Source organism: Mauremys mutica, chromosome 10 (genome assembly GCF_020497125.1).
Source record: "Mauremys mutica isolate MM-2020 ecotype Southern chromosome 10, ASM2049712v1, whole genome shotgun sequence".
Taxonomy (NCBI): domain Eukaryota; kingdom Metazoa; phylum Chordata; order Testudines; family Geoemydidae; genus Mauremys; species Mauremys mutica.
The window spans coordinates 11,645,186-11,673,162 of NC_059081.1; the positions used below are offsets into that span (position 1 = coordinate 11,645,186).

Sequence of the window (27,977 nt, forward strand, 5' to 3'; positions counted from 1 at the left end):
TGTGAGAAAAAGCTTAAGAAAAATCAAATACTAGCAGCTCATCCCTATAAGAACAAACAAGTGTGCTCAGATGAGCACCAGTGAGGAAAACAGTAACAAATCAGAGCACACATAGGATGGAGGGAAACATAACTAGTCAAACTTTAGAGCAGTTGCTATTCTATATCTCTGAGATATAATGTGTGAAAAAGACTGTGCTCCATTACCTGTGTGAACTTGAGGAGGCTCATGTTGATACAACAGCTCTGGAACTGCTCTTAAAAAACCTGTATAGTGTTTTGTCAGTAATCTGTGGATTAAAGGTCCCTAAAAGAACATGTTGACATGAGAGATTTTCTGTAAGCATGCAAGCGTGGTCTCCTGTGCAGTGTAAAGTAGGTGAAGGGACTGTGCTGTGAAGTGTTACCAGCTGAGGCTCCTGTTCTTCCTTCCACTTCCACAAGTGGAGGAGAGGCAGTTCCTGCAGATCCTACTTGCTCCTAGCCCATGGAGAAACGTAGGGGAGTGGTGAGCCAGCACAGGTTCTAGTAAAAGGAAGAATGGAGACTGATAGGTGCCAATCCATGGAATTGTAGTATTAGTGATGGTCATTTAGATTTTGTCTTTTATACCTGTTTTTCGCAGTATATCCGCTGTATTCTTCTCATAGAGCATATGAGACACTATTGATGCTTTCTGTTATCTATGTCCTGTCTATCTATGACTCATTTGAAATAACTAGGGCTCCACAGGTGATTCTCATAATTTCAATGATTGGACAATCTTAATTTGTTCATTCTTCAGTGTCAAAATATCTATTTTTCTGTATTTTACATTGGAAACATTAAAAAGCCTGCCAAGGGGGAAGGGGAATGGAAATGAGCAAAGCAAATTAGATTTCACTGATAATAAAAAATTAGAGTTCTGCTATCAGTCCTGTCTTCCTCCCATTCATTAACTCACAACACTTGATATTAGGAGGCATTTGGGATAAAGGACCAGCTCCCCAGCTGGTATAAATCAGTGTGCATATAGTCAAGGGAGTTGTGCTCATTTACACCACCTGAGGATCTGGCCCCAAAGCTTTTGTTTTGATTTGCTGAAAAAGATGGCAAACCCGGATTAGAGCCCATGTACTGTACTCTCCTCAGAAGTCTGCAGTGTCCCCAAACTGAAAGTGACTAGAAGCAGCCAGAAGGGACAACAAAGCAAGTTGGAGTAGCTTGTCAGAGGAGCAAGACCGGTTAGTAAATTTGAGCTACAGTCTAGTACATAATAAATGAAGAGCAGTCTATTGTTAGTCATCTCATTTGAACTAGGATGTTACCATTTACAGTAAATTTCAAGATTGGGTAGTATGTGTGTCTATAAATTGACCTTTTTTAATGGAGTGCTAAGAGCTGTATTCATCATAGTAAAATGCAAATAGCCCATTTGTTCAAACTTAAGTGACAGAATCCAACAAGAAAAGTTTAATTGGGGAATAAAAGGCAGTATGGTTAAGGAAATCATCTAGCCAATGTGTAGTCTCTTGTTCACTGTCAGTACACATCTCTAAATCTGTTTGCTTAGAACAAACGTTATAATAACAACTTTGCCTGCTGTTTGAACAAGAAACAGGGTCCTTTAAATTGTGTAATCAGAGATTAGCTAGCATGGAATCAGTGGCGTTGAGCTAATAGATGTGAATGTGTACAATCACAACAAGTTGTTCCTGATGGTTGTAAGTCTTCGAGCTATCGATAAAACATATTTATTTGCCTCCTCAGTGATGGCAGAACAGGAGGGCTTCTGCAGCAGTCATTTTTAGGTATTACAATTACTTGCTCCCCCTACCCCTTAAAATTTATCCAAGCCTTGAGAAGAGCTTGTGTCTGCTTGTCCCCTTTAATTTATTGGAGTACTTTAAACCATTCCAGTTATCCATGAGCAGTACAGGGAGACTGATAATGAGCTGATATCGCTGTCTCTCTCACCAGCAGAATCTTTTCTTTTTGCTAAGCCCTGGGGCAGAAATGGATTCTGACAGTGACAGAAGGGGCCACTGATAGCCACCGGTTGCATTCGTGGCAGTTTGCCAAGGAGCCATCAGCAGATTCACCATACATCTTCACATTTATTTTCCTATGGCATCTAGGAAATGTCACTTCTCTAAGCAGAATCAACTTTAGAAGGGACAGAATGTTAAAGGGGAATTTCAAATGTAAAATGTACTTTCTGCTTGTTTCTCAAGTGTTATGATTTAGATAATGTTGGGGGATGTAGGAACATAGGAACTCCTATACCGTATCAGACCAATAATCCATCTAGTCCAACATCCTGTCTTTGGAGTAACCAGTACTACATACTTCACAAGAAGCAATAGATCCCTGTAATGGACATTTTTGCATTAATATGCCTAGAGCAGTTTCTTCTTAGCTCCCATAGGTTAGTGATTGACTAGTTTATGTCCTGAAGCGAGAGGGCTGATATCTCTTACAATTTCTCTCCGAAGCTAGTGTTTGCAATGTAACTGCAGATGATATTATTCATACAAATGTTTAATCTTTTTTAAAAATATCTTGTTAGATTTTTTGCCTCCATAATATCCTGTGGCAGTGAGTTCCACTGATTAAATATGCATTTGTTAAAAATTATTCCCTTTTACAAGTTTTAATTTCAGTGAAGTTCCCCTTGTTTCTATATTATGAGAAAAGGTAAATGGGAGCAATTTCTTTGTAACATTTTTAATTTATATACCTCTATCATATACACTCTTATTTGTCTGTTCTCTAAACTAACCTTTGCAATCTTTTAAATCTCTCCTCATGTGGACATTTTTAGATGTTTCTGATTTTCTATTGCCTTTCTCTAGATCTTTTTTGTTTCTTCTGTACTTTTTTAGATATGGTTGACCAAGAAGTATTCAAGGTAAAGAAATACTATGTACCCCAGTGGTCCCCAACCTTTTTCGTTTGGCGAGCACCAGATGATGAGCCACAGAGGACCGTGGCGGCAGACAAGCATCCACCGAAATTCCGCCGACAAGCGGCAACGTCAATAGGCATTGCCGCCAAAATGCCGCTGATAAGTAGCATCATCCAGAGGCGTCGCCGCCAAAATACCGCCGAAAATCAGCGGCATTTCGGCAGCAATGCCTCTGGATGATGCAGCTTGTCAGTGGCATTTTGGCGGATGCTCGTCTGCCGACCAATACGCAGGCGCACTTAGATGCCCCGACGGGCGCCCGCGGACACCGCGTTGGGGACCCCTGATCTACACTATTTATTGAAAATAATACTGAAAATATAATTAATTTATATCTCTTTCTTAATACAGCCTAACATCTTGTTTGAGTCATATTCAATGAACAGAGGCTTTCATTAACTTGTTCAATAGTGCTTGTTTTCTTTAGTCATTACAGTTTATGGATGAAATCCTAGCCTCCTTTGAAGTCATACCTACTGGAGTGTTTCTGTTCTCTCAGTAACTGGGGTGAGTTGCTGAGGCAGAGCTTACTTTAGATGATCTAGGTTACTGCCTCGTGCGGCATTAGCACATCAGAACAGTGGAGAGCTATCTTCCATGGTCACTCTCTTCCAGGGAAGCAGGAACCAATAGGAAGTGAATGGAACCAAAGGAGAGGCAAGCAGTCTCCAGGTAAAGGAGAACCTGTTGTAAGCTTTTAAGATGAGAGAACTAATGAACTGTAGAGAGGTGGAAGAACAAAGGGTTAATTCCTAGGGCTTGAGCTTCTCCTAGATGAAATAGTAAAGGGTTCCTTATTCTCACAGCACTCAGCCATACCAAGGTGTTCATTACTAGGCTATTAGTGGCTGACAGTGTGGCCAATGCAGTCACCATAGTCTACAGTTTGTGGTGTAGTATTATATTGATAAATTCCACAGAGCATGGGGAAATATTTCTATACCTATTTAGGAGAGGTAAATGTTTTTTCTTAGGTAATAAATGCAGGGGAAAATGAAGAGAGAAAATCTTATTTTCACAAATACCTTGTCTTGTTTTGTGCTGAATAAATCTCAGATTTTGACACCTCCTGAGAAAATGGAACAAGAATTATTTAAGGATGATACTGTGAAGAAAGCATTCTTCTTGAGATTGTGGAAAGCATTTAGGCTTTGGTTTTCAAAGGAGTCTAAGGGTTTAGGCACTCAATCCTGGGAACTATGATGGAACCTAACTCTTTGGAACCTAAGGCTTTGTTGACAATCCAGGCTTAAGATTTCACTTGAAGGTAAAATTGGCTTCATTACAATACAGTGAAATACAGACCTGAATGAAGAATTTGACTGCTGCTGATTGAAAGTATATTTGGATTCATTCTTTGGGATTTTTCGTGGCAGCCTCAAATTAAGGAAATGAAAACAAAAATTGTATCTATGACACCAGTCAAGCAGCATTAAGAGGCCCATTTCCCCCCCTTCTTTCTGAGGGGATGCTACAGTGAAAGCTTCTCTTTGGATTATGAAATTGCTGTGCCCAGAGATCCAGACATTTTGGTTAAATGACATATTGTTAAAATTACTGCTGTTGATATTAAATTGGATGGATAGTGGTTCTTACTGGGGCTAGCACAAGAACTGAATTCTTTCTCTAAACATTTTGCTTTCAGGTTCAGAATCACCAGCGTTGTGCAGCAAATCTAATCTTAATGTGTCTAACTAAACCTCTTGGCACCACAGATGTGTTGCTTCCACTAGAGTACACAAAACAGATCTTGCAGTACTCTTCTGTCTTGTGAAATCTTTTCTTTTGAAACCATAGGGGTAATTGGATGCTTGGAATAGGACCATACATGCTTTAATTCTTTTCTAGTGGAATTTACAGTATTGTCTCTGAAACAAGGTGGTTGTCGATGTAGCAGCCATTGACAAGTACTGTTAGAATTTGACATATCAAAATGGTGACACATACAATTTCAGTATAGAATCATTTTGAACTCATTTTGTATTAATTTAAAATCTTCTGGTGCCATCATAGAACCTCTGAGACAGGGGTGCCATTTAGGGAGGCAGGGGAGGGCTCTAGCCCCCCCCCCCCTTGCATAGGGGAGGTCTATTCACCCTAGCCCCAGCTGGAGCTCTTAACTGCAACAGCTTGAGTGTGATATGTGATGACTTTGGAAGCTGGGAGCAGCACAGCCTTTGGGGCCAGGAGTTTGTTTATAAACAGAGGCAGGGTGACTAAGATAACAAAAGGCTTATCATTAAAGTAAAGTAAGGATCCTTAGATGATCCTAAAAGCACTGCCAGGCACTTCAGTTAAAAGATAGGAATAAAAGTTGAGAATGGAGAGAGGTAAATCATGGTGTCCCTCTTGGGTCTGTACTGTTAAACATATTCATAAATGATCTGGAAAAAGGGGTACGCAGTGAGGTGGTAAAATTTACAGATGATACAAAATTAATCAAGATAGCTAAGTCCAAAGCACACTGTGAAGAGTTACAAAGGGATCTCACAAAATGGGGTGACTGGGCGATACAATGGCAGAGGAAATTCAGTGTTGATAAATGTAAAGTAATGCACTTGGCAAAATATAATCCCAACTATACATACAAAATGATGGGGTCTAAATTAACTGAACCCGTCAATAAAGAGATTTTGGTGTCATTGTGGATAGTTCTCTGAAAACATCTGCTTAATGTGCAGTAGCAATTAAAAAAGCTAACAGAATATTGGGAATCATTAGGAAAGGGATAGATAATAAGAGAAAAATCTCATATTGCCTCTGTATGAATCCATGGTACGCCAACATATTGAACAGTGCATGCAGATTTGGTCACCCCATCTCAAAAAAGATATATTGGATTTGGAAAAGGTACAGAAAAGGGCAACAGAAATGATTAGGGGTATAAAACACCTTCTGTATGAGGAGAGATTAAAAAGACTGGGACTTTTCAGCTTGGAAAAGAGATGAAAATTGAAAGGTGGATAAGGAACTGGTTAAAGGTGAAACTACAACGGGTCATACTGAAAGGTTAACTGTCAGGCTGAAAAGAGGTTACTAGTGGAGTTCCTCAGGGATCGGTTTTGGGACCAATCTTATTTAATCTTTTTATTACTGACCTTGGCACAAAAAGTGGGAATGTGCTCATAAAGTTTGCAGATGACACAAAGCTGGGAGGTATTGCTAACACAGAGAAGGACTGGGATATCATACAGGAAGATCTGGATGACCTTGTAAACTGGAGTAATAGTGATAGGATGAAATTTAATAGTGAAGTGCAAGGTCATGCATTTAGGGATTAATAACAAGAATTTTGGTTATAAATCGGGGACACATCAGTTGGAAGTAACAGAGGAGGAGAAGGACCTTGGAGTATTGGTTGATCACAGGATGAATATGAGCCACCAGTGTGATATGGCAGTGAAAAAAGCTAATGCAGTCTTGGGATGCATCAGCCGAGGTATTTCCAGTAAAGATAAGGAGATGCTAGTACCGTTATACAAGGCATTGGTGAGACCTCATCTGGAATACTGTGTGCAGTTCTGGTATCCCATGTTTAAGAAGGATGAATTCAAACTGGAACAGGTACAGAGAAGGGCTAGGATGATCTGAGGAATGGAAAACCTGTCTTCTGAAAGGAGACTGAAAGAGGTTGGTTTGTTTAGCCTAACCAAAAGAAGGCTGAGGGGAGATATGATTGCTCTTTATAAATATATCAGAGGGATAAATATCAGGGAGGGAGAGGAATTATTTAAGCTTAGTACCAATGTGGACACAAGAACAAATGGATATAAACTGGACACTAGGAAGTTTAGACTTGAAATTAGACGAAGGTTTCTAACCATTAGTGGAGTGAAGTTCTGGAACAGCCTCCGAAGGGGAGTAGTGGGGGCAAAAGACATATCTGGCTTCAAGAATAAGTTTGATAAGTTTATGGAGGGGATGGTCTGATGGGATAGCCTAATTTTGGCAATTCATTGCTCTTTGATTATTAGCAGGTAAATATGCCCAATGGTCTGTGATGGGATGTTAGATGGGGTGGGATCTGAGTTACTACAGAGAATTCTTTCCTGGGTGTCTGGCTGGTGAGTCTTGCCCACATGCTCAGGGTTTAACTGATCACCATATTTGGGGTTGGGAAGGAATTTTCCTCCAGGGAAGATTGGCAGAGGCCCTGGAGATTTTTCGCCTTCCTCTGCAGCATGGAGCACGGGTCACTTGCTGGAGGATTCCCTGCACCTTGAGGTCTTTAAACCATGATTTGAGGTTGTCAATAACTCAGACATAGGTTAGGGGTTTGTTACAGGAATGGGTGGGTGAGATTCTGTGGCCTGCATTGTGCAGGAGGTCAGACTAGATGATCATAATGGTCCCTTCTGACCTTGAATCTATGACTAAGGGGGGATATGATAGAGGTCTATAAAATCATGAATGGTGTGGAAAAATTGAATAAGGAAATGTTATTTACTCCTTCACATAACACAAAAACTAGGGGTCACCCAATGAAATTAATAGGCAGCAGATTTAAAACAACAAAAAAGTATTTCTTCACAGTCAATCTGTGGAACTCTTTGCCAGGGGATGTTGTGAAGGCCAAAACTATAACAGGGTTCCAATAACAACTAAATAAGTTCATGGAGGATAGGTCCAGTAATGGTTATTAGCAAGGGTAGGCAGGGATCCAACACCATATTCTGCATGTCCCTTGCCTCTGTTTGCTAGAGGCTGGGAAAGGGCAACAGCAGATGGATCACTTGATGATTACCTATTCTGTTCATTACCTCTGAAGCACCTGACATTGGCCACTGTTGGGAGACAGGATGCTGGGCTAGATGGACCATTGGTCTTATCCAGTATGGCCATTCTGATGTTCTTCTGTAGAACCCAGATGTATCTGCTCCCTGCTGTAACCCACTAGACCCCGCTCTCGTCCCAGAGCTGGGATAGAACCCAGGAATCCTGATGGGGTGTCTCTCTCCACAGAGTTAGTAATAAAATAAGAATATATACCTTTACCCCGATATAACACAAATTTGGATATAATGCGGTAAAGCAGCAGGAAGCCCTGGGCCCTTTAAAGTGCCGCCTGAGCGCCACTGCTTTACTGCGTTATATCCAAATTCGTGTGGAGCCCCGGGCCCTTTAAATCCCCACCCGAGCCCAGCTGCTGGAGATTTAAAGGGCCAGAGGCTTTGGCCGCTGCGGGGAGCCCCGGGCCCTTTAAAGCGCTGCCTGAGCCCCACTGCTGGAGCTCCGGTGGTGATTTAAAGGGCTCGGGGTTCCGGCAGCCAGGCTTGGGCGGGGATTTAAAGGGCCAGAGGCTATATTGGGGTAGAGGTGTACATTAAAATTTTAAACCTAACTAGTGTCCCTTAAGTGACTTGCCACAAGATGTCAGAACATGTTGTTAGAGCTGAGTGGGTCTAATATATTTATTTAATTTTCTTTCTTTTATAAAGGAATTAGATACAGGGCTTCTGTCAGCTAATTGCTACGTTATCTGTCAAAAAAACTAGCGTTTTCCAGAAGGGACTGCCTAGGTACTTGTCTTGTACAATAAATTAAAAAGCATTTTCATCTTAGATGCTTTGTTTGGGAAATGATGTGTATTATTACTATTATTTATTTGTTAAGCACTGATAAGAATCACAACATTGTACAAGACACAACTCTCTAGGCAGTCCCTTCTTCAGGGAGTTTCCAATCTAGGATACAGCAAAATGGAACTCTCACTGTGAGGCCCAGAGGAAGGAATCCTGTTCAATAATTTAAATATATATGTTCTTCATCTGATCATTGTCATTGTGGCAGAAGTGAGCGTTTTGGAGGGATTTGAATGAAGAGGGAATGGGGTCTTGTTGTACTAGGATTGGGGAGGCTATTCCATGCATAGGTATGCTGCATGGAAGAAGGTATAAGGTCCAGAATGAGATAAGGAAATGAAAAGGGCATTGAGGCGGGTGTAGTTACTCAAGCAAGGATGGTGAGGGAGAATGCAATAGGAGTTGAGATCTGAGATATAGGCCAGAGCACAGTTGTTCAAGGCCTTGCAAGCATGGGTGAAAAACTTACTCTTGTGATGGTGGGTAAGTGGAAGCCAATGGAGTGATTGAATGATAGGTGTGATATGTCCTGATTTGGGTGAGGAAGATAACTTTGGCTATGTCTTTTGGTTGGATTGTGCTCTTCGGACAAAATTGAGACCTAGCATCAGCTCATAACAGGTCTGAATTTGCTACTTTTTGTTTAAAATGTACTCTACTTCTGTGAAAGCGTTTTCAGCCTTGTGCATTTTAGAATGACCTTACCTTGTGAGTGGGGAGAAGCTGATTTTGAGAGACTCTTTAAGCAGAAAGCACTTTATTTTGCCTGTAACTTTCTGACTATTGTTTATACTGCTTATCCATAAATCCCCGCTCTTGTACAGTCTCCTGCAATTTGTGAAATGTAAGTTACACTAATTATTTTTATTTAAATAACAGTTAACTTGCTGCTTCTCTTAGGGTTTACTTCAGATCTCCATCTTATGCTGGAGTCTTTCATGGTCTGTGGTTCTAAAGAAATAATAATGATGGACAGCTAGAATCTTGATAGTACCAATAAATATAGTGACTATGAAGCCTACCTTAAATGATCATGCAAGAGCCTGATGAAAATCAGTTGTTTAATGTATTTGATCTCCTAGTAAGAGTGGAGCCAAAAGTGACTAAGTAAACTTGGGGATATTTTGGGGTGATGTTCTAAAATGGGAGATTGCTCAATAACAAAGGGTCCATTTTATAGATTTCACTGTGCTTTAAACAATGTCATGCTTTTCTTTATAATGTGATACTTGAGTAATTTGCTCCTTTCATTAGCCCGTAAAAGTGCAATTGCCAGAGGTCTATCAAAATCAGTAAGCCTAGACAGCCACAATAATTACAATCAGTTTCCAGTTTTAACTTATGAAAATAACCATGATAGTATTACGTGCAAAGTCACTAAGCCTTTGTAATTAATTTTCTGCCTTCTTTATAATAGTCTTTTTGCCTTGGTCATTTGCATTATAAATCTTTTCTACAGTGCCATGGATTTAAATTTTTAAAATTGAATTTTATTAAAGTAAAAATAAATCTCTTTACATAATAAACAATGTTCAGAGTCCTGATTGAATACCTAAAAAGATTATTTAATTATTGTGTTGTTCCTAGACTACTGAATACTGTCAAGAATTTTAATGTCATTGTTCATACTGATGGATGTGATTTAACTAGCAAGGTGGATAAATATTTGAAGTCTAAATTTTCAATAGCCTGTATTGTCTGTCATTTGCAAACAGAGTAATCAGTTCATATAAACCATTAATAGGCTTTCAAAGGGTTTGAGAGATGGACACTGGGACATCTCCATAATCTATGGAACAGAGGAAGTTATGGGAGAACCTGCCCAAAATGTATTGATTAATAGCTACAGGGAGCCAGTATGTTCTTCTGATTAGAGCCCAGGGCTGGGAGTCTGCAGACCTGCCTTTTAGTCTGGGCTCTGACATTGACTTGTTGTGTGACCTTGGACAAATTACTTAATCCCTCTGAGACTCAGTTTCTCTATCAGTAAAATGGGGGATAAAGTATTACCATCATACCTCTCACAGGCATGTTGTGAGGCTTAATCTAAAGGAGTGGGCCTCAATCTCTTCCATACCAGAATCCCCCTTTCCTTAACACGATTATCCTGAAGTCTCCCTCCCCTCTAACTGGGAACGCCCTTCCACTTAGAAATATGGTAAGAAGGGCATGATGATTGATGACCTCCAACACTTCGTCCAGGATTAACTCAAGTTATCCTAGTTATTCTGCTTGCCTTTTTGGTTACTGGCATATCATTAACACTCTTCCAGGCTTCTGGAATTTCCCTGGCATTCCAAGATTTATTAAAAATTAACATAATCGGGCCAGAAATGTTATCAGCCAACACTTTTAGGACTCCGGGGTACAGGTTATATGGGGTTGCTGATTTAAAAATGTTTATCCCTCATAGATGCTGTCTAACATCTTTCTCAGTTGTTAATGGATTGCAAAGTACTTCATCATCCTGTCATATGAGTATGTCCTCATACTTTCAAAAGAGAGAACAGAAATATTTATTGAACATTTCCGCCTTTTCTGAATCATTATTAACAATTTTACCCTCTCCATCTAGTAATGAGCCTATACCACTGCTAGGATTTCTTTTGTTCCTAATATACAAAAAATTCCTTCTTGTTGTCCTCAGCCCTGTCACAAGTAGATTTTTCCCTAATCAATTTCCTGCACGTTATAACTCCTAATTTATATTGATAGTTATCTATTTCCCCCTTTTCCCAGTTATGTTTCTTTTTTTATTTCTAATTGTTGTCTTCCCTCTGCCACTGAACCAGGTTGGGCTTTTAGCCAAAGTTGTCCTGATTGTAGAATCACATCTTTTTGGCCCTCTAATAAACACTTCTTAAAGAACTCCCAATTTTCATTCACATTTTGGGTCTAAACTTTTCCTCCGGGTCCATTTTTTCGCCTCTGTCTTCGTGAACAAGGTTGGCTCCCAGACTACTGCACTGGGCAGCACAGTATGGGGAGGAGGTGACTGGCCCTCTGTGGAGAAAGAAGTGGTTCAGGACTATTTAGAAAAGCTGGACGAGCACAAGTCCATGGGGCCGGATGCACTGCATCCGCAGGTGCTAAAGGAGTTGGCGGGTGTGATTGCAGAGCCATTGGCCATTATCTTTGAAAACTCGTGGCAATCAGGCAAGGTCCCGGAAGACTGGAAAAAGGCTAATGTAGTGCCCATCCTTAAAAAAAGGGAAGAAGGAGGATCTAGGGAACTACAGGCCAGTCAGCCTCACCTCAGTCCCTGGAAAAATCATGGAGCAGGTCCTCAAGGAATCAATTTTGAAGCACTTTGAGGAGAGGAAAGGAACAGTCAGCCCTGAATAGGCCCTTCCCCACCCAGCAATCTAGACAGAAAGCATCTTGTCTGCGGGTGTTACACAGGTGTAACTACATTTGAAATACAGTTGCATAGTCAATATTCATAACTTCAGATACAAAAATGATACATGCAAACCATTGCATAATCATATTCAGCAAATCATAACTTTTCCAGTGACACCTCACATGACTTATCTTGCATAAAATACATTATTATGTCATAATCATTATAATATCACTGTGCAGAATATGGGGTGCAGTGTTACACATGCTATTCTGGAAATGTATCTTTCTTCTTTCCTGTCCCTACTGCCAACACTTTGTTTTTCCTTGAGTTTCTCTAGTGAGATGGGGAGAAATTTGTCGACTGTACTAGATCAGTAGTAATTCCATCATTTGCAATAGCCTTAAGCGGTTCTAAGAGAATAAGCTCCCTTTCACCTTATTGCATACAAAAGTTGGGTTAGTTTTTGTAATGCTCCTCTTGATCAGGTATTTGGCTGGCATCTGTGGATACTGGTACTGAGCATGGGTGGGCTGAATATTTCCGTATTTGCGGAGTACTGTGGTACAATAAGGAAACCTTATGCAGACGTTTGCATAATACACTGAAACATGAGAGAGCCAATCAAAGCGATACAATATACAGTGATACAATCCTGCATGTTATTAATCTTTGTGATGCAGGCTGTCATCTCTGCATTCCTTGTTAAAGTGGACGTACTGTGTATATGGAGCAGCCTCAGACATGCATTTTTCCCAGTGTAACTGGTACGCTACTCTAGGCAGCACTTGATTAGTTAATCAAGCTGCAGAGAAAGGATGATGACATGATCATAAATATTTTTCTTACAATGCTGACCCAAGAAAATATTTCTTACAAATTTTTCTTTGCTGTTTTTAATAGTCTGATTATCGTGGTGGCTGTGACTGATGGTCGAGATAAAGTGATGTTCAGGGTATGGGGTTTGTGTCTGACCAATGCTCCTTTGTCTGGTAAATGTCCCTAATTGTGCTCTGCATTCCCTTTCTCCAATCAATCTTCTTTTGAGCCCATCCAAAGTAAAGAAAATATTGATACACAGTGGTAAAACACACAGGTGCTTCATTTTGTATTCTCTAGCTGTAAGGAGGAGGCAATTTTTTGCGACAGTTTGACACAGCTGTGTGTGAGAGAGAGAGAGGTGTCTATCCATTTACTGTAATATTCATTTCCTGCAACTTTTTAACTACTTGTTGATTCATAAACCTCTGGGGTATGGACTTCTGACCTTAAGCAGAAGAAGAGAGAGGGAGTCTAGATTCTACAGCAAGATTCTATTTGGAGTTGAGCAAAGCTTGATCCAAGCAGGGAGTAGTTATGGCTCCCTCATCAACCAGGGCTGCCCAGGAGGCGGGGGGGGGGGGAGGGGGGGCAAGTTGGGCAACTTGCCCCGGGCCCCGCAGGGGCCCCCACGAGAATATAGTATTCTATAGTATTGTAACTTTTTTTTTTTATGGAAAGGGCCTCCAAAATTGCTTTGCCCCAGGCCCCCTGAATCCTCTGGGCGGCCCTGTTGTCATCAGGGCTGGCTGTAGCCCCAATGCCACTTAAAACTTCTGTCAGGCAACTCCCATTGCATCATGGATGTGGATGCTTAGTGGCCCCTCCACTAGTGGAGGATTGATGGGGTGGAGCGGAGTGGAGGTGCATCTTGACCTGTCCCACCAACATGTACAGGCAGATAGACACTTTGTGTGTGCAAAATAGGCAAGGGGATACATGACCAGCATCTTCTACAAAGACTTTGCTGGTTGAATGCCCCACTGCAGATGTCTCTGCACAAACTAAACTGTTATGCCTTGTATTATATTTGTCTGTTTTAGACTATAAGATCTTCAGAGCTGTGAAGTTCTGTACAACCCTATGTACATTTATGGTACTATATAAATAAGTGGCCCACTGTGCCATTTTTATTTTCTGTCCTTTGGTAATTTTTGGCCTATGCGAGACAAAGCTGTATTACATGATAGTAGCCCATAGCAGTGCAACAGGGAAATGAAACATCACTAAAATATATAAGAAATAGATAAAAAATAAATAATTACATGTGTGAGCCGCTTGACTGAACATAGTTTCAGATATGTAAACAAATTAATTTTAGCTTGACAGAGTAATTGAGGCAGCTTTACATGGTACCTCAAGACAGTCTCTGCCCTGAAGATCTTACAGTAGAACCTCAGATACAGACACCTCAGGAATGGAGGTTGTTCATAACTCTGAAATGTTTGTAACTTTGAACAAAACATTATGGTTGTTCTTTCAAAAGTTTACAATGGAACATCTACTTAATACAGCTTTGAAACTTTACTATGCTGAAGAAAAATGCTGCTTTCCCTTTTTTTTTAGTAGTTTATGTTTAACACAGTACTGTACTGTATTTGCTTTTTTCGTTTGTTTTTTTGGCTCTGCTGCTTGATTGTGTATTTCTGGTTTTAAAAGATTTGTGTGTAGTTAACTGGTCAGTTCATAACTCTGGTGTTTGTAACTCTGAGGTTCTACTGTACGATTTAAAGGTCCAGTACTGTAAAGAGCTCCGTTTTGCAGTGAACTTCTGAATCTATCTGGAGCTCATTTTGGGATTAGGTCCTAAAAGCAGACAGATAAGCCCAGAGACGCTGGAAGACCTAGGGGAGGAATTAGAATAGAGCAGTTATGTACAGCCAATACAAGGTCATGTATCTACAAACAGAGTGAGTATAGACTATACTTACAGGATAGGGGACTGTATACTGTAAAGCAGTGACTCTGAAAAGAACTATAGTCTTTGTTAATAACAGACTACCATGATCCCTTGTATGTATAAACAAGAATATATCTATCAGGAGCAGGTAGATGATACTGGTACTGGTGAGACCACTGTTTTGGCGCCCTTTACAGAGAACATTGAAAAATTGGAGAGGGTTCAGAGAAGGATGATTAGAGGGATGGAAAACCTGCCTTACAGTGAGAGACTTAAGGAGTACAATCTATTACGTTTAACAAAGAGCAGACTGGAAGATTGCTTGATCATGTTCTTTAAGGCTGTATACAGGGAGAAGATATCTCATACTAAAAGGCTCTTTAATTTAACAGACACAGGTATAACAAGATGTAATGGCTGGAAGATAGTGCCTGAGAAGTTCAAATTGTGCAATTTTTTTTTAAAGTGAGGTAATTAGCCATTGGAACAACTTCCTAATGGATGTAGTAAATTCTTCATCATTTGAAGTCTTTCATTCAAGATTGGATGTCTTTCTAAAATGTATGTTCTAATTCAACCATGAGTTATTGGATTCTATATAGAAGTTATTGGGTGGAATTCCATGGCCTGTGTTAAGCAGCAGGTCAAATTACTGGTAATCAAAATGGCCCCTTCTTGTCTTACAATTTTTTGATTCTATGGAAAATGTTGCTTTGATTATTCTTTCATTTACCCTCTTAACTTCAATCTATCATATTCTTTCTCTTTAAAAATATAATGGATATGCCAATTGATAGATATGAATTACTGGACCTTGCAGAGGAACTGAGGTATTTTAATGAGGAAAGGGTAGGGACTGGGATTGGGAAGTCGTTCCATGCACAGGGGCAGCATGGAAAAGTTTTATGTCAAGGGTTAATAAGTTTGAATATAGTCAGTATGTCAATAATAATACATTTTTAACAGGATGCTATGGATTTTCTTACTCTTGCTTTCATTGTGTGTGAATTCTATACATTGGATTAAAGGTACTACATAAAGTATAGCAAAGACATCAAAACATTTAATTACTGTTAGCTTCATAGCACTCCTGTGATGATGTAGGCATTGTTATTATACCTGTTTTACAGATGGGTCAATTGAAGCACAGAGACATAGGGTGACTTGTTCAAGGTCACACTGGAAATCTGTGGCATAGCTAGGAATGGAACCTAAGAATCCTAGCGGAGGAGATGCATGCACTGCGTGTGAACATTTTGTCAGTTTTTAAGTTAGCTTGCAGTTGTCAACATAGTGATATCTGATCTGGAGTACTGAGATCTACTGCTATATCTCCAAGAAATAACCTAAAATAAAATGCAAGAAAAGACTAGCTCAATTTGCAGCCAGTTCTTGAGCTGAAACAAGAGTGCAGCTTTGAATTATAATCATGGTTAGCCGACACTGACTTGATTTGGGGAGGGGGAAGGGGAACCTATAAGCACTGGTAGTGAAAGGCAATGAGTAGATGAGCAGCTGTTGAATATTTCTTTCAGTATCTTTTCTCCCCAGAGGTGCCCTTTGTATTAGTCTCTTACCATCTGAAAAACTATAGCTTCCTAGTCAAGTCTGAACCAACATATTCTTCAGACATTGGTCATTTTCATGTGTATTTAGCATGAGCTTTTATTTTTACTTTCAACAGAATAGAAATTGAACTAAAAGCTCTGTCAAGAGGGTTTTGCATTTCATGTGGTTCCTAACCAAAAAAAGTTATAAGCACACCTTCTACTTTACAAATTAATAAATAATAACATACTTTGACTATACATAGTGCTTTGCATATCTCAATTTCCCAACACTTTGGAGGGTGGATAAGCATTATCATCACCATGATACAGATAGATTAAAATGTAGGAAGGAGAGGATAAGCAACTTGCCTGAGGCATCATCATGAATCAGTGTTAGGACTGGGAATAGAACTAGGATTGGGAATGTCCATCTCAATGTACAATCTACTAGAGCACAGCTGTGAGACCCCAGCAAGGCACCTATTCAGTCATGATTTAGGCCTACATTTTCAGAATTTGACTAATGATTCTGGAGTGGCCAACTTGATACCCATTTATGTCTGTTTTCGTTAAATGATTTTGGATCTCCTCCTATTCCCATTGAAGTTAATGTGTTTTGCCATTGACTTCAACAGGAGAAGAACTGAGCCCTTAGAATCATCTCCTCTAGCACAAAATGTTTGTCATTGAAGGATAAATTTTAAATTTTTAAAAGAATTCGTTCTAAGTGCTAGTCTTCCTTTTTTTTATTAGAGAGCATTTTGATTCAGCAGAGATTACGTATAACTTTCTGAAAGTTGTCCTTTAGCATTCCCTCTAGTGAACTTAAACTTTTGAAATACCTTCAAAAGTTGAAGAAAACGATCAGAAGTCTCTTCTGGTTCAGCTCATGAGCAACACCTGCTAAGATCAATATCCCATTGATGATGTAGAATAAATAATATTGGCAGCTCTTAGCTGGAAACTAGAAACTACAACTTTAAAATATGGGTAGAGGTCAATAATGCATTTCTGGTGTATTAATACGTTTCTCTATGAGGCAATGCATAGGCACTGTTGGATGGATTGGTATAATTTTTAACCCAAGCGGATATTAAAATAAATATTTAATCAGACCACTTATGGTGTGAATCAGACAGTTAAACATAAATATTATGCATAAACTTTTCTTCTCTTGTTCTGAATATAAATGCAATATTTATTGAGGAAAATGAAGTAAAAATAATTTTGGTAATTTGCAAACTAAAGTGCACTCTGCTTCCATTTATACTGCAGTCTGAAGATAAGAGTGCCTCAAGTTAGGGGCCCTTTTACAATCCATACTTTGGAAACAAAATGCAAACAAATAAATCAGCCAATATGTTTGACTCCTGGAAGATAATACTGAAAGTCTTAGAGTGAGTTGGAGAGGCAGTTCTATTTCTATCAGTAATTTGTAGAGGAATTTTTTTTTAAAAGAGAAAACCAGATTAAGGAAAATCTCCTTTAAACTGCATAATAAAAATTGCATTCTAAACATATTGAGAAAGCTGCCGTACTTTGTGTCATTTAAGTGCACTGATTCTGGTCTAAGTAGCTGATTCTGGTCTGTCATTAGCCCTAGTTGTAAAGCTTGTCACATATAAAGTATGGTTAATTAGATCAGAAAGATTTGCAAAATGAGAGCTTCAGGAGACTGAACTGATCATTAGAAGTCAAATTTTGAAATTAGAACAATTTAAATATCTGATGCTATTACCCAGTGTAAATTTAAATGGTAAACACTACAGTTAAGGTACAAGGAACCCATTCTGTTGTTATCCATCTCTTTGGACCAAAGTATCTTCTCTGACTTCATGGATTTAGGGGCATATAGTTCTTTTTCCTCACAGATCTCTGACATTTCTAGATGAGTTCACTGGCTGGTGCCTTAATCTTGTCTTCAGGTAGATGAACTTTACAATAATGTACTGGCTTTATGGTGGAGTTTAGCACAGAATATATCTTACTGCCAATAACATCTATGGTCTTCAGGCTGAAACACCAGCTTGTAACCTCTCTTAGATACAGCAGTGGTGCTGATCCATGAGCAAGGTAGCCTTAGAAGAAGTTTTTTTTACTGGTAACTGGTTCTTGTTTTCGAACAATAAATAAGCCCCCAAGGAAATTCTAATGTTGTTTCATGTCATGCTACTGAGAAAGAAACAATAGCTGCTGCTCCTTGTCTGACTTCTGATACGTTATCATTCTTCCCTTTTCTCCACTTTCCCCACGCTGTCATAGGCAACAGGGTGAAATCTGCTTTTTGGTGCAAGAAACTGGACTGGTGCAGAGGGTCTCCAAATGTTATGGTTTTCTGCACATGTCTGAATTCTTCAATAAAACTGTTTGGCTTCTTATGACTTGTATCCAACTCTTCAGGTACTGAGATACTTCATAGATAAGCATAGTATAAGCACTAGGATTGAGAGGTTGAACAGACAGAAAAGGAAAAAAGCAGCAGCTAGAAAGAAATTTGAACAGTGTAAAAAAGAGCACTTCTGAAGGATTTTTAAAAAATTAAAGCTGGTGGGATTTCAGATCATGGATTTTACTTGGCACAGGACAGCTTTATTTTGCACAATGGAAGCAATACTGCACAACAGTGACCAAACAAAAATGAAATCTACTTGCTTTTTATTAAATCATATTATATATGGTGTCCAACATATATGTATTATAACCAGTGTTAACCATATATAGAATGCCAAGGGACAGCTGTAGCATGCACACTTTATACTTAAAAAAAAACAATTTTAAGACTATGACTTGCTCTTTTCTACAGGCCTATTCCTGGACCCATTGAGTTCAAAGGGAATTTGCCTTACCTTACCTTACTTGAGAATTGGAGTGATTCAGGAGATAAAGAATAAGAGTAAATCCAAGGACCAGTTTCTGCCCTCTGATACATTCACACAGCTACCCTTTTGGCAAAAAATATTGACTGTGACCCCATCTCTGCTACGATGAATGAGAGAGATAAAATATGGAAAATTCGCTGGGGTAGGGAGAAACATATTGAACATTATTGGGATTTGGGTCTGCAACTGGGTTCTTCATCTGTAACCAAATTAGTGCAGACATCAATATTATTGAAGTGACAACATTTATAATACATATGCTATTGACATAAAAGAGTCACAAGTGATGGAGAAACTTCTCGCTGCATTCAGACTTGGATGAAATGTTTTTTGCTTGATAGTGACTGTGTTGCTTACTGAGCATTTTACTCTAGATACTGTCCATAAAGGGCAAAATACATTGCTGGTGTAATTCATAACAACTCAATTGAAGTTAATAAATGTGGTTCACAGCCTCCTAGAATAGAGGAATTCAATTAGCCAGTAATGGGGTTAATGATGGGATCACACAAATGGTTTTCAGCTTTTCTTGTTAGGGATGTAGTTGATGACACCTCTTTTCATGCTGACTTAATTGGGCCAGATTCTGCCACCCTGAATACACTAAACAGAACCTTACTTCACAAGCAGACTCATTCATTTCAGTGGGACTACTTATAGTAAAGCACTGTTCAGTGTGAGGAAAGGTAGCACAGTCTGGCCTGTTGTTTTTTTATATGTTAATTCACATGAAACCTACTAATGTTTGCAGATGTACTTTTTGAAAATCAAGTATTTACTTAATTTTTTGTAATGATCTTTTAAAGCGGACAAATAAAAACTCCTTTAGTTTTTGTACCGAGATAAGGCAGACAATTTCCCCATGCAACTTAGTTATGGCTCTGTAGGGACTAATAAAAAATAAAATACTGTATCTTGTTTAAATCATTAAGCAACCTTATCCAGTATTATGGAAGAAAATATTGTCAGATTATCTGCCTGCTTTGATGTAGAAACTTTTCCTCATGTAGCTCCATTGAAAGCTCATTCATATCGCTTTTATTATCTTATTGTTTTCACACGTGGAGCATATTATCAGCTTAGGGACAAAATGCTGCTTCCCTCTTCCTTTAAACAGAGAGCTCAGTGAAAATATTATTAATCTTTCTGGGGTGTTTACCCTGCATTACTAGTAGCAGATTCATGGCGTCAGTGTTAATGATTTTATATAGGAAGGAATGAAATCTCTGCACTGACCCTGAAGCACTGTGAGCTTTCCAAGTATTATTTTGCCAGGCAGACATTTACTGCTGATTACTCTGGTCCTGTGAAAGGGTGTATCAGCTGTAACATTGATTTTCTTGTCCTTTTACATGGATAGAAAAAATGTATCTGCTACATTTTGGTTGAGGGGAAATAAAACAATGTTTCATTACCCTCAGGCTTGAGCTAAAAAGAGTTTGGGGCAGGGACTGCTAAATAAAACTACAACACTTATACTTGTGATGAGGTCTTGGGTGAATTTTTAAACTGTAGTAGTACATGTACTACTTATAATCTTTGGACTAAATTCACCCCAGGCTCCATGCTGACTTAAGCTAATGGAAACAGTCCTGGAAAGTCCATCTTCCAGGGGAGGAGGCTCTGCTGGCGGAAATTGGCTACTAAAAATGGAAGGTAGCATCACTGTTCAGTGGGTAATTGTGGGTGGAAGAAGCTGTAAGCAAATCAGCCTCTGCAAACTCTGCAAGCAGGGCTGTTATGGAGTTCAGTCATAACTTATAGCTGTCTCTTGGTAGAAGAGTTCAAGGGAAGACTTGCTAAAATAATATCTGCCCTCAGGGAGTGAATTCTGTCACCAACCTGGGCTGAAGGGGGCTTAGCTGGCACAAGGAAGGTGCAATTTAACCATCACCAGGCCAGAAAACATGAATTTGGCCCTTTAAGTTTTAACTGTATAAGATCCAAATCTGACAACTAGGGAAATGTACAGACTTATCCTTTCCAATTAGGAGTAGGCTCTTTTGTTTATCCCCTTAGCTGTGGCATTTTCGTTTGGCTATCTCTAATCTAATCTACTTCTCTAGGCATTTCTATACTGTGCTCATTACTGTGGTATGTAAGCACTTTGTGCAGTGGGGTGAGGAATGTAGTAAAAAACCCAAGGTTGAACCATGTTGCACTAATTTCTTGCTTGTGTGGAAGATTGTGCAGAGTTTGCCTTCTGCTTTCTATATCTTAAAAGGGGATGAAGCTAGTGTGGTTATTATTTATTAGTATTATTATGTGTGATTTTTTTTCAAGTGCCCAAAATGTGTTAGTTGGATTTCCAACCATAGAGGTTTCAAGCGAGAATCTCAGTTCATCTCAGTTGGCATAGTTCCAATGACTTCAACAGTGCTAGTTTAGACCAGATAAGGATCTGATCTTTCAGTTGCAGAACAAGGTTATGTCCAGCTAATGGCAGTAAATTTCCCTCTCTCACAACCACCTCAGAAGTCAAGTATGTTTTTAGAATCTCATTTGTTTTGCACACTTTTTGGCTACTTGTTAATACTTCACACTAGCATTTGGATAGCGAAACCAAATTAGTCTGTTTCACTTTCTAATTCTCACGCACTAGCACAATCCAGAAATATGTGGGTTGCAAACATAGCAGGCAATGTATAAATCCAAACAAACATTTGACATTGAAAAATATATAATTTCAGGGTTTGGCAATTTATAAACTTGAACAAATGCTAAATGTTGTTGCCAACCTCGAGCAGAGATGGGCCCAGACACAATTAGCTCACCTCTTCACGTGTGGATGAGGAAGATGGCCATGGGACCCAATCAGGCCACCTGGGAAAGAGATATGTGGCTGTGGAAGAGCTGGAGGATTTAGAAGATTCCTGAAGGAGACCCTGGGACATTTCTTTGTTGCCAGTTGGGGTGGAATTGGTGAAGGGTAAGTCAAAGGGACCAGGGAGAAGCACAACACAAGACCCAGCTGGAAGGCTGTGGAATTCCCTTAGTCAAGCGGGGAGGGTTTCAGTCTAGAGGGGCTCCTGGTAACTGTGTGAAAGATTAAATAATTTAGACCCAACCCAGAAGAGGAACTATTGTTGTGAATACCTTGGAGTGTGTGGAGTTTTTTTAAGGAATCCTGAGAAGGGGAAACTGAGGCAGTGCTGCTGCAGAGGCACCTCAGGTCACAAAGGGGCATCTTGAGGTGGTGTAAACTGTTACAAGATTCAACATGGACTCTAGTAACTATAGGGATTTCTCTCCCTCCCCTTATCTCCAAAGAATCCCTGTTGAATGGAAACTTTGTTTTTTCTATAGTGATGACAGTATGAAGTACTTGTTCTCCATCTGCAGAATTCCACTCAAATTATTCTGCATGCCTTTTCCTTACTTCAGCTTGTAAAACTGGCAGAAGCAAATACATCTGTAAAATAACATCTCTGTGTTAATAAAGCATAATTGTATCTAATGGTGGTAAAAAGAGCATTGCCCCCACTAGGCTCTTAATACTTTAGATCTCCAAGCCACTGGGAGGAGAAGAGATTTGTTAATCTTTATCTGCCTGGTGAGGGTGGGTGAATGAACCCCATGTTAGATCTGGCAGGGATGAGATAAAAACCCTGCCCTAAGCAAGCAAAACTTCTGCAGAAACTGCTAGGATTGCAAAGGAATGGAGCCACCTAACAACCTGGTTGCTGTCAATCTACTAACAAGGGCTGGTGGTGGATCAATGAGGTCTCCAGTGTAGAAAAGAAGCAGATTGGACCAAGATACCATGTGAACGACCAGGCCTAGAAGGAGCATGCAAAGTGCTGCAGGAAGTGGCATTGGTATACTTCCGTCTGAGTCACTAGGGGACAGGAAGTCCTTTTTTCAGTTGTGACTAAGAGGCCCTGAATGAGCAGGTCACTGATGACATCTGTCTGTAACCAAAGAACATCTCCAAGATAGACTCATAGACTTTAAGGTCAGAAGGGACCATTATGGTCCTCTAGTCTGACCTCCTGCACAACGCAGGCCACAGAATCTCACCCACCCACTCCTGCATCAAACCAGTGTCTGAGCCATTAAAGTCTTCAAATCATGGTTTAAAGACTTCAAGGTGCAGAGAATCCTCCAGCAAGTGACCCGTGACCCATGCCCCATGCTGCAGAGGAAGGCAAAAAACCTCCAGGGCTTCTGCCAATCTGCCCGGGAGGAAAATTCCTTCCTGGCCCCAAATATGGCAATCAGCTAAACCAGCAAGATTTCTTCAAGTAGGATCCATTGCTTTAGCTAGCCCTTTATGCTGTATTTAAAAAACAGTTTGTATTGGAAGCAGGTAGGAAAGCTTTTGAAATTTTATTTCTGTTTTGTTATCCATAATGTTTCCACTATCAGACTGTTTTATCATTTTAAATTCTTGAGGAAACATGCACAAACAGGCTCCTTTCATGAGTGGCACATGCACGCAGGAATAGGTAGGAAGATGGGAGTGAAAATATATTAGAGATTTTCAACAAATGTATGTTTGTTAAAATATATTGTTTTGTCAAATCCAAAATGACGAATGACAAAGCCACTTTTGATGAAATTTTCAATAGGAAGGGTGAACTCGCTGGTCACCTTTGATAAGAGAGAGCGAGAGAATGATACCTGACTCAAAAACCTGTCTTTTTGATCCAAAACTGGATATTTAAACACAATTCCTTCTTTGAAAACCTTTGAAAGATTTGGTTTTGGTTCCAAGTGAAAATGAAAACAAATTTCAAAACCTACAAAGTTGTCCTGAAATAGATTTGTCATTCTCCGGCCTCTTTTAAAATATACCTATAGCTATGAGCCCCACAGGCCTATGAATGTTTTGTGAAAGGGAGCTGAATACAGGGCTGCCCAGAGGATTCAGGGGGCCTGGAGCAAAGCAATTTCGGGGGCCCCTTCCATTTAAAAAAAAGTTGCAATACTATAAAATACTATATTCTCATGGGGGGGCCCCTGTGGGGCCTGGGGCAAATTGCCCCACTTGCCTCCCCCCCCCCCCCCCGGGTGGCCCTGGCTGAGTATTCCAGCTTTGTTTTCTTCAGTCCAAGGTGCATGCACAGACTGAACAGATTTCTGAAAGACCTATGCTCATTTTCATCAAAGTTGTTTTTCCTTTGTGATTATTGGTTGCTGTGCTCTTCTGAGGTGAGGAAAGTTGGGCCCTAAAGGAATAATCCCAAGCCTCTGCCTGTCAGATAGAGAGATGAGATTTCTCAGCCTGTGCTGGAATGGGGTTCACACTCATATCATTAGCACCGCTGTCTTCTCAGGCTGGCTATAGGTGAGGTAGATGACCTCCTAAGTACATCTGCCAACAGATGCTGGGGATTGCAGCAGGACTGTTGCTCCTAGTAATGTTAGGTCTGAGAGATGCATGTTTTGTATCTGCATGTCAGTCCATGGGGTAAGCATGATTTATATGGGGCCTAATGGAAAAACTAGACAACGGAATAAAACCAATGAGCAGATATCATTCCCAATTTCTGTGTTGTTTAAAAAGCTCATTTACGTGTGTCCGAATGGAAAGATTAAGGAAGCAGCAAGGCAGAGTTATCCAGTGGATTAAGCCAGGGAGGGCTGAGTTCAAACTCTGGTTCTACCACTGATTTAAGGTGTAGCCTTGCTAAATTTTTCAACTGTTACTCCTGAGGGAATTCTGCACCAAAAAATTAAAAATTACGCGCACAATATTTTAAAATTCTGCAAATTTCATTTGTCAATAAATAAATGAGGCTCCAGCATGGCAGTGGAGAGCACCGGCTACTGACTGCATTGAGCTGGGAGATCACTCTGAAGCCTCCCTTCCCCAGTACAGGGACTCGGCACCCGACCCTGACACAGTGCAAGGGCTGGGCACCAGGTGTGGGTAGGCAGGCTCAGCCCAGCAGGATCCAAGTGTGGAGGGGCTTAGTGTGTAGGGATCCAGGTGTGGGGTGAGGGAGCAATCCCCCCCAAAAAAGCTGGCTTCCCTGCTGTTTTCTGCAGGGAAGCACAGGAATTCCACAGGGGCATTTTCTGTGGGTGCATAGTCATGCAGAATCCCCCCAGGAGTAAAATGTGCCCATTTATTTTGGATACCCGAATTTGAGAATGCTTGAGCCTGATTTTTCACAATGGCTGAGCCACTAGGAAGCCCAGAGGAGTCAGTGGGAGCTGCTGAGCTTAGTATTGCTGAGAATTTAGTTTGTTTCCTCGAGTTGTTAATACCTGTCATATAGTGCTTTTCTTTAGTAGATCTCAAAATACTTTACAGAAGAGGTCAGTATCATTAGTTCCATTTTACAGATGGGGAAACTGAGGCACTGAAAGCTGAAGTGACATGCCCAAGGTCACCCAGCAGCAGAGACAGGAATAGAACCCAAATCTTCTGAGTTCTAGTCTGGTGTTCTCTTCACTAGGCCATCCTGCCAGTAGGTGAAATTTAAGTCATCTGAAGTGATTGATCACTTTTGAAAACTTTGACCTTAAACTATCTGCACAGACTCAGGCTTAAAATACACCATCAAGTGTGCTGTGACTTATCTTTCAGTGTCTGGTGGCTTGCTACATAAGTGCTAATTATTATTAAGAAGATGGTGAATTATCTGTAGAGCACAGTAGCTACAAATTACATTTAATGAAACAGGGAGACAGGCTACGATCCTGACCTGAAGTGCCTTTTGAAGTCAATGCGAGATGCAGTTCCACATGGAATGCAGAATTTGGGCCTTTATTCAGGCAAACAGGATACATGAGGCATTAGTTCTATCAGAAGGAGACATCAGTGGTGAGATTAATGCAGGAAGCCCTGATGCAAGAAGTGTGATTTAAGGAGGAACTTTTAAGGTAGAGAGGAAGAGAGCTCAGCGGATATGTAGGGCAAGGCTAGGGCACAAGCAGGGCATGGCACAAGATGGCACAGCTCTGCCCCTTCCCTTGGACTTGACATTAATAACTGGAAAAATACATTAGCTGATGCTTCACATCACCAAATAGAGCAAAAGATGTCATAATTATGAGAGGCCTGATGCATTATTTAAGGACAATTTGCAATTAGTGATTCTAAGTGCCACGCTATATTATTATTTTCTCTCTTCTGTCTCAGTTGAATGCAGTTGGATAATCTGAAAATTTACAATGATGGAAAAATCACTATGAACACAGCTATGGCTTTCCAAATTGAAGGGAGATGGAAGAGAAATGGGAGGCTTGCTACTATGGTTACAGAGGGAGAGAGAGAGAAAAAACTACAACAGTGGAACTCTGGTACAGCATGAGTGTCATGGATTTATAAATAAGTCAGTGTCGTAGGCGCTGATCAGCCAGAGGAGGGGGTGTCAGGAGGGGGGAAATTTGCATGTTGTTCTCTTGGGGAACATTTTTCTCTAAAGCCTTCCTGTAGCGGGCAGGGTTTACCCCTTGCAGAGGAAGCAGAGGGCTGTGCCTCCAAACCTTACAGGTCCTAAATATCCACTGAAGGTCAGAGCTTATGTCTCTGGCTCTGGGACCATTTCCTACCATTCACCTCAGCTCCCTGGCAATGCATCAAAAATCAAGCTTTGCTGCATGGGAACTCACAGATCTTGAACTCTCCTGTAATACAGCACCTGGCTGTATTAACTTTCCTTAGGGTTTGATGTGGGGAGAATGCATGCCTCCTCTTCCCATTCTCACCCCTTCCTCATATCCTTGAGGCCACAGAAAGCCCCCACCCTGCATTCCAGGAGATGGAAGTGGATAAAGGCAACTGTCCATCCCTTTCCTAATAGACGGGAGGAAAGCTCCTTAAGGTCATACAGCCCATTGTTCATTAACAAATACATTAGGATCCCTGTCACTTTCTTGCATTGTTGGTTTATTTCTTTAATAGCTTCACCCTTTCATTTGGTTCATGGTCAAGAATGATCAGATATATTTGTTCATTCCATTCCATCCCCTATTGCTTAATTTATTTCTGCTGTCATCGGAGAGGTGTAAAGGTGCTCAACCTGTATTCTTATTGCATAATATTAAATATTTATTATATGTGTAATATTCCAGGCAGTGATTCAGAAGTGATTAAACCAGAATAAATGCCGTGAAAGCCCACAAGCAATCAATTCACTTTTCAAAATATTTTGTCTTTTTAATATATGTGAAAATATATTTTATTTTCAAGGATGCAGATATATTTGTTTAAATCCATTGTAGAGTAATCTGCCTGACATGTCCCTATAATTCTATCAACTTCACAGCTGTCATTATATATACTGTAGGCACTTAATGGCAGCGGCAGGACTAGCACTCACTTTCTTTAGTTGTAAAGCCATGGTCACCTATCACTTGAAGTAAAGGAGAAGCTCCTCTTTCTGGTAGCAGAATAAGGCTGTGATTTGAAACATTGCTATTGGTTTTAGTTTTTTTTCAAGAGCTTGAATTTTATCTACAGGCCAAATTTGACTTGATCATGATCTCCTTTGGGATTGTTCCCCCCCGCCCCAAACTAGTGCAGAAGCATCTTCCCTTGTGGATGTTTTAATTCAAGGGCCTATGGCTTATCTTTTCTCTGCATTCCATTCCCTTTGAATTACGTATGAAGGAAACCATGATCCAGAATTAGTATCACAACACTGTCGGATTCAGAGGAACGTACTGAAAGCTTGTTGTCCTAATGTTTTGAAAAGAGGATAAGGATGGGGTAGGAAGTGAGGTGCGAAAGAGATTATTGAGAAGGGAAGCCAAATTTGATTGATTTAAAGGGGAAACTCACCACTGAAATGAAATGAAGTGAGAACTGGATGTAAAGAAAATCAGTGCCCAGATTCATAATGGCTATGGAGTTCAGGTGACTTGTTTTCTGAATGGTTCACGGAGGTGTGCAAGAGCTTGGCAACTTCTTGGTTACTGCTGATTATTCCTTCCTGGAGTTTCCAGTTGTGTGGCTGTGCATCTTTGAGTTAGACCTCGTGCATTTAAACTGTGAGCTCTGAG

General features: G+C 40.1%; 1 protein-coding gene across 6 annotated transcripts in view; it reads left to right on the top strand.

The window, feature by feature from the left end:
• KALRN (kalirin RhoGEF kinase) overlaps window positions 1-27,977 on the top strand; it is a 743,024-nt gene that overhangs the window by 124,807 nt on the left and 590,240 nt on the right. Inside the window, exon 2 of one of the 6 annotated variants that reach the window (XM_045032050.1) lies at window positions 26,113-26,273. The exons of the other annotated variants lie outside the window; for them this stretch is intronic. Within the exon in view, the coding sequence (XP_044887985.1) occupies window positions 26,117-26,273 (157 nt within the window). The 5' untranslated portion in view covers window positions 26,113-26,116. The remainder of the gene's footprint in view (window positions 1-26,112; window positions 26,274-27,977) is intronic. 6 annotated transcript variants of the gene reach the window in all.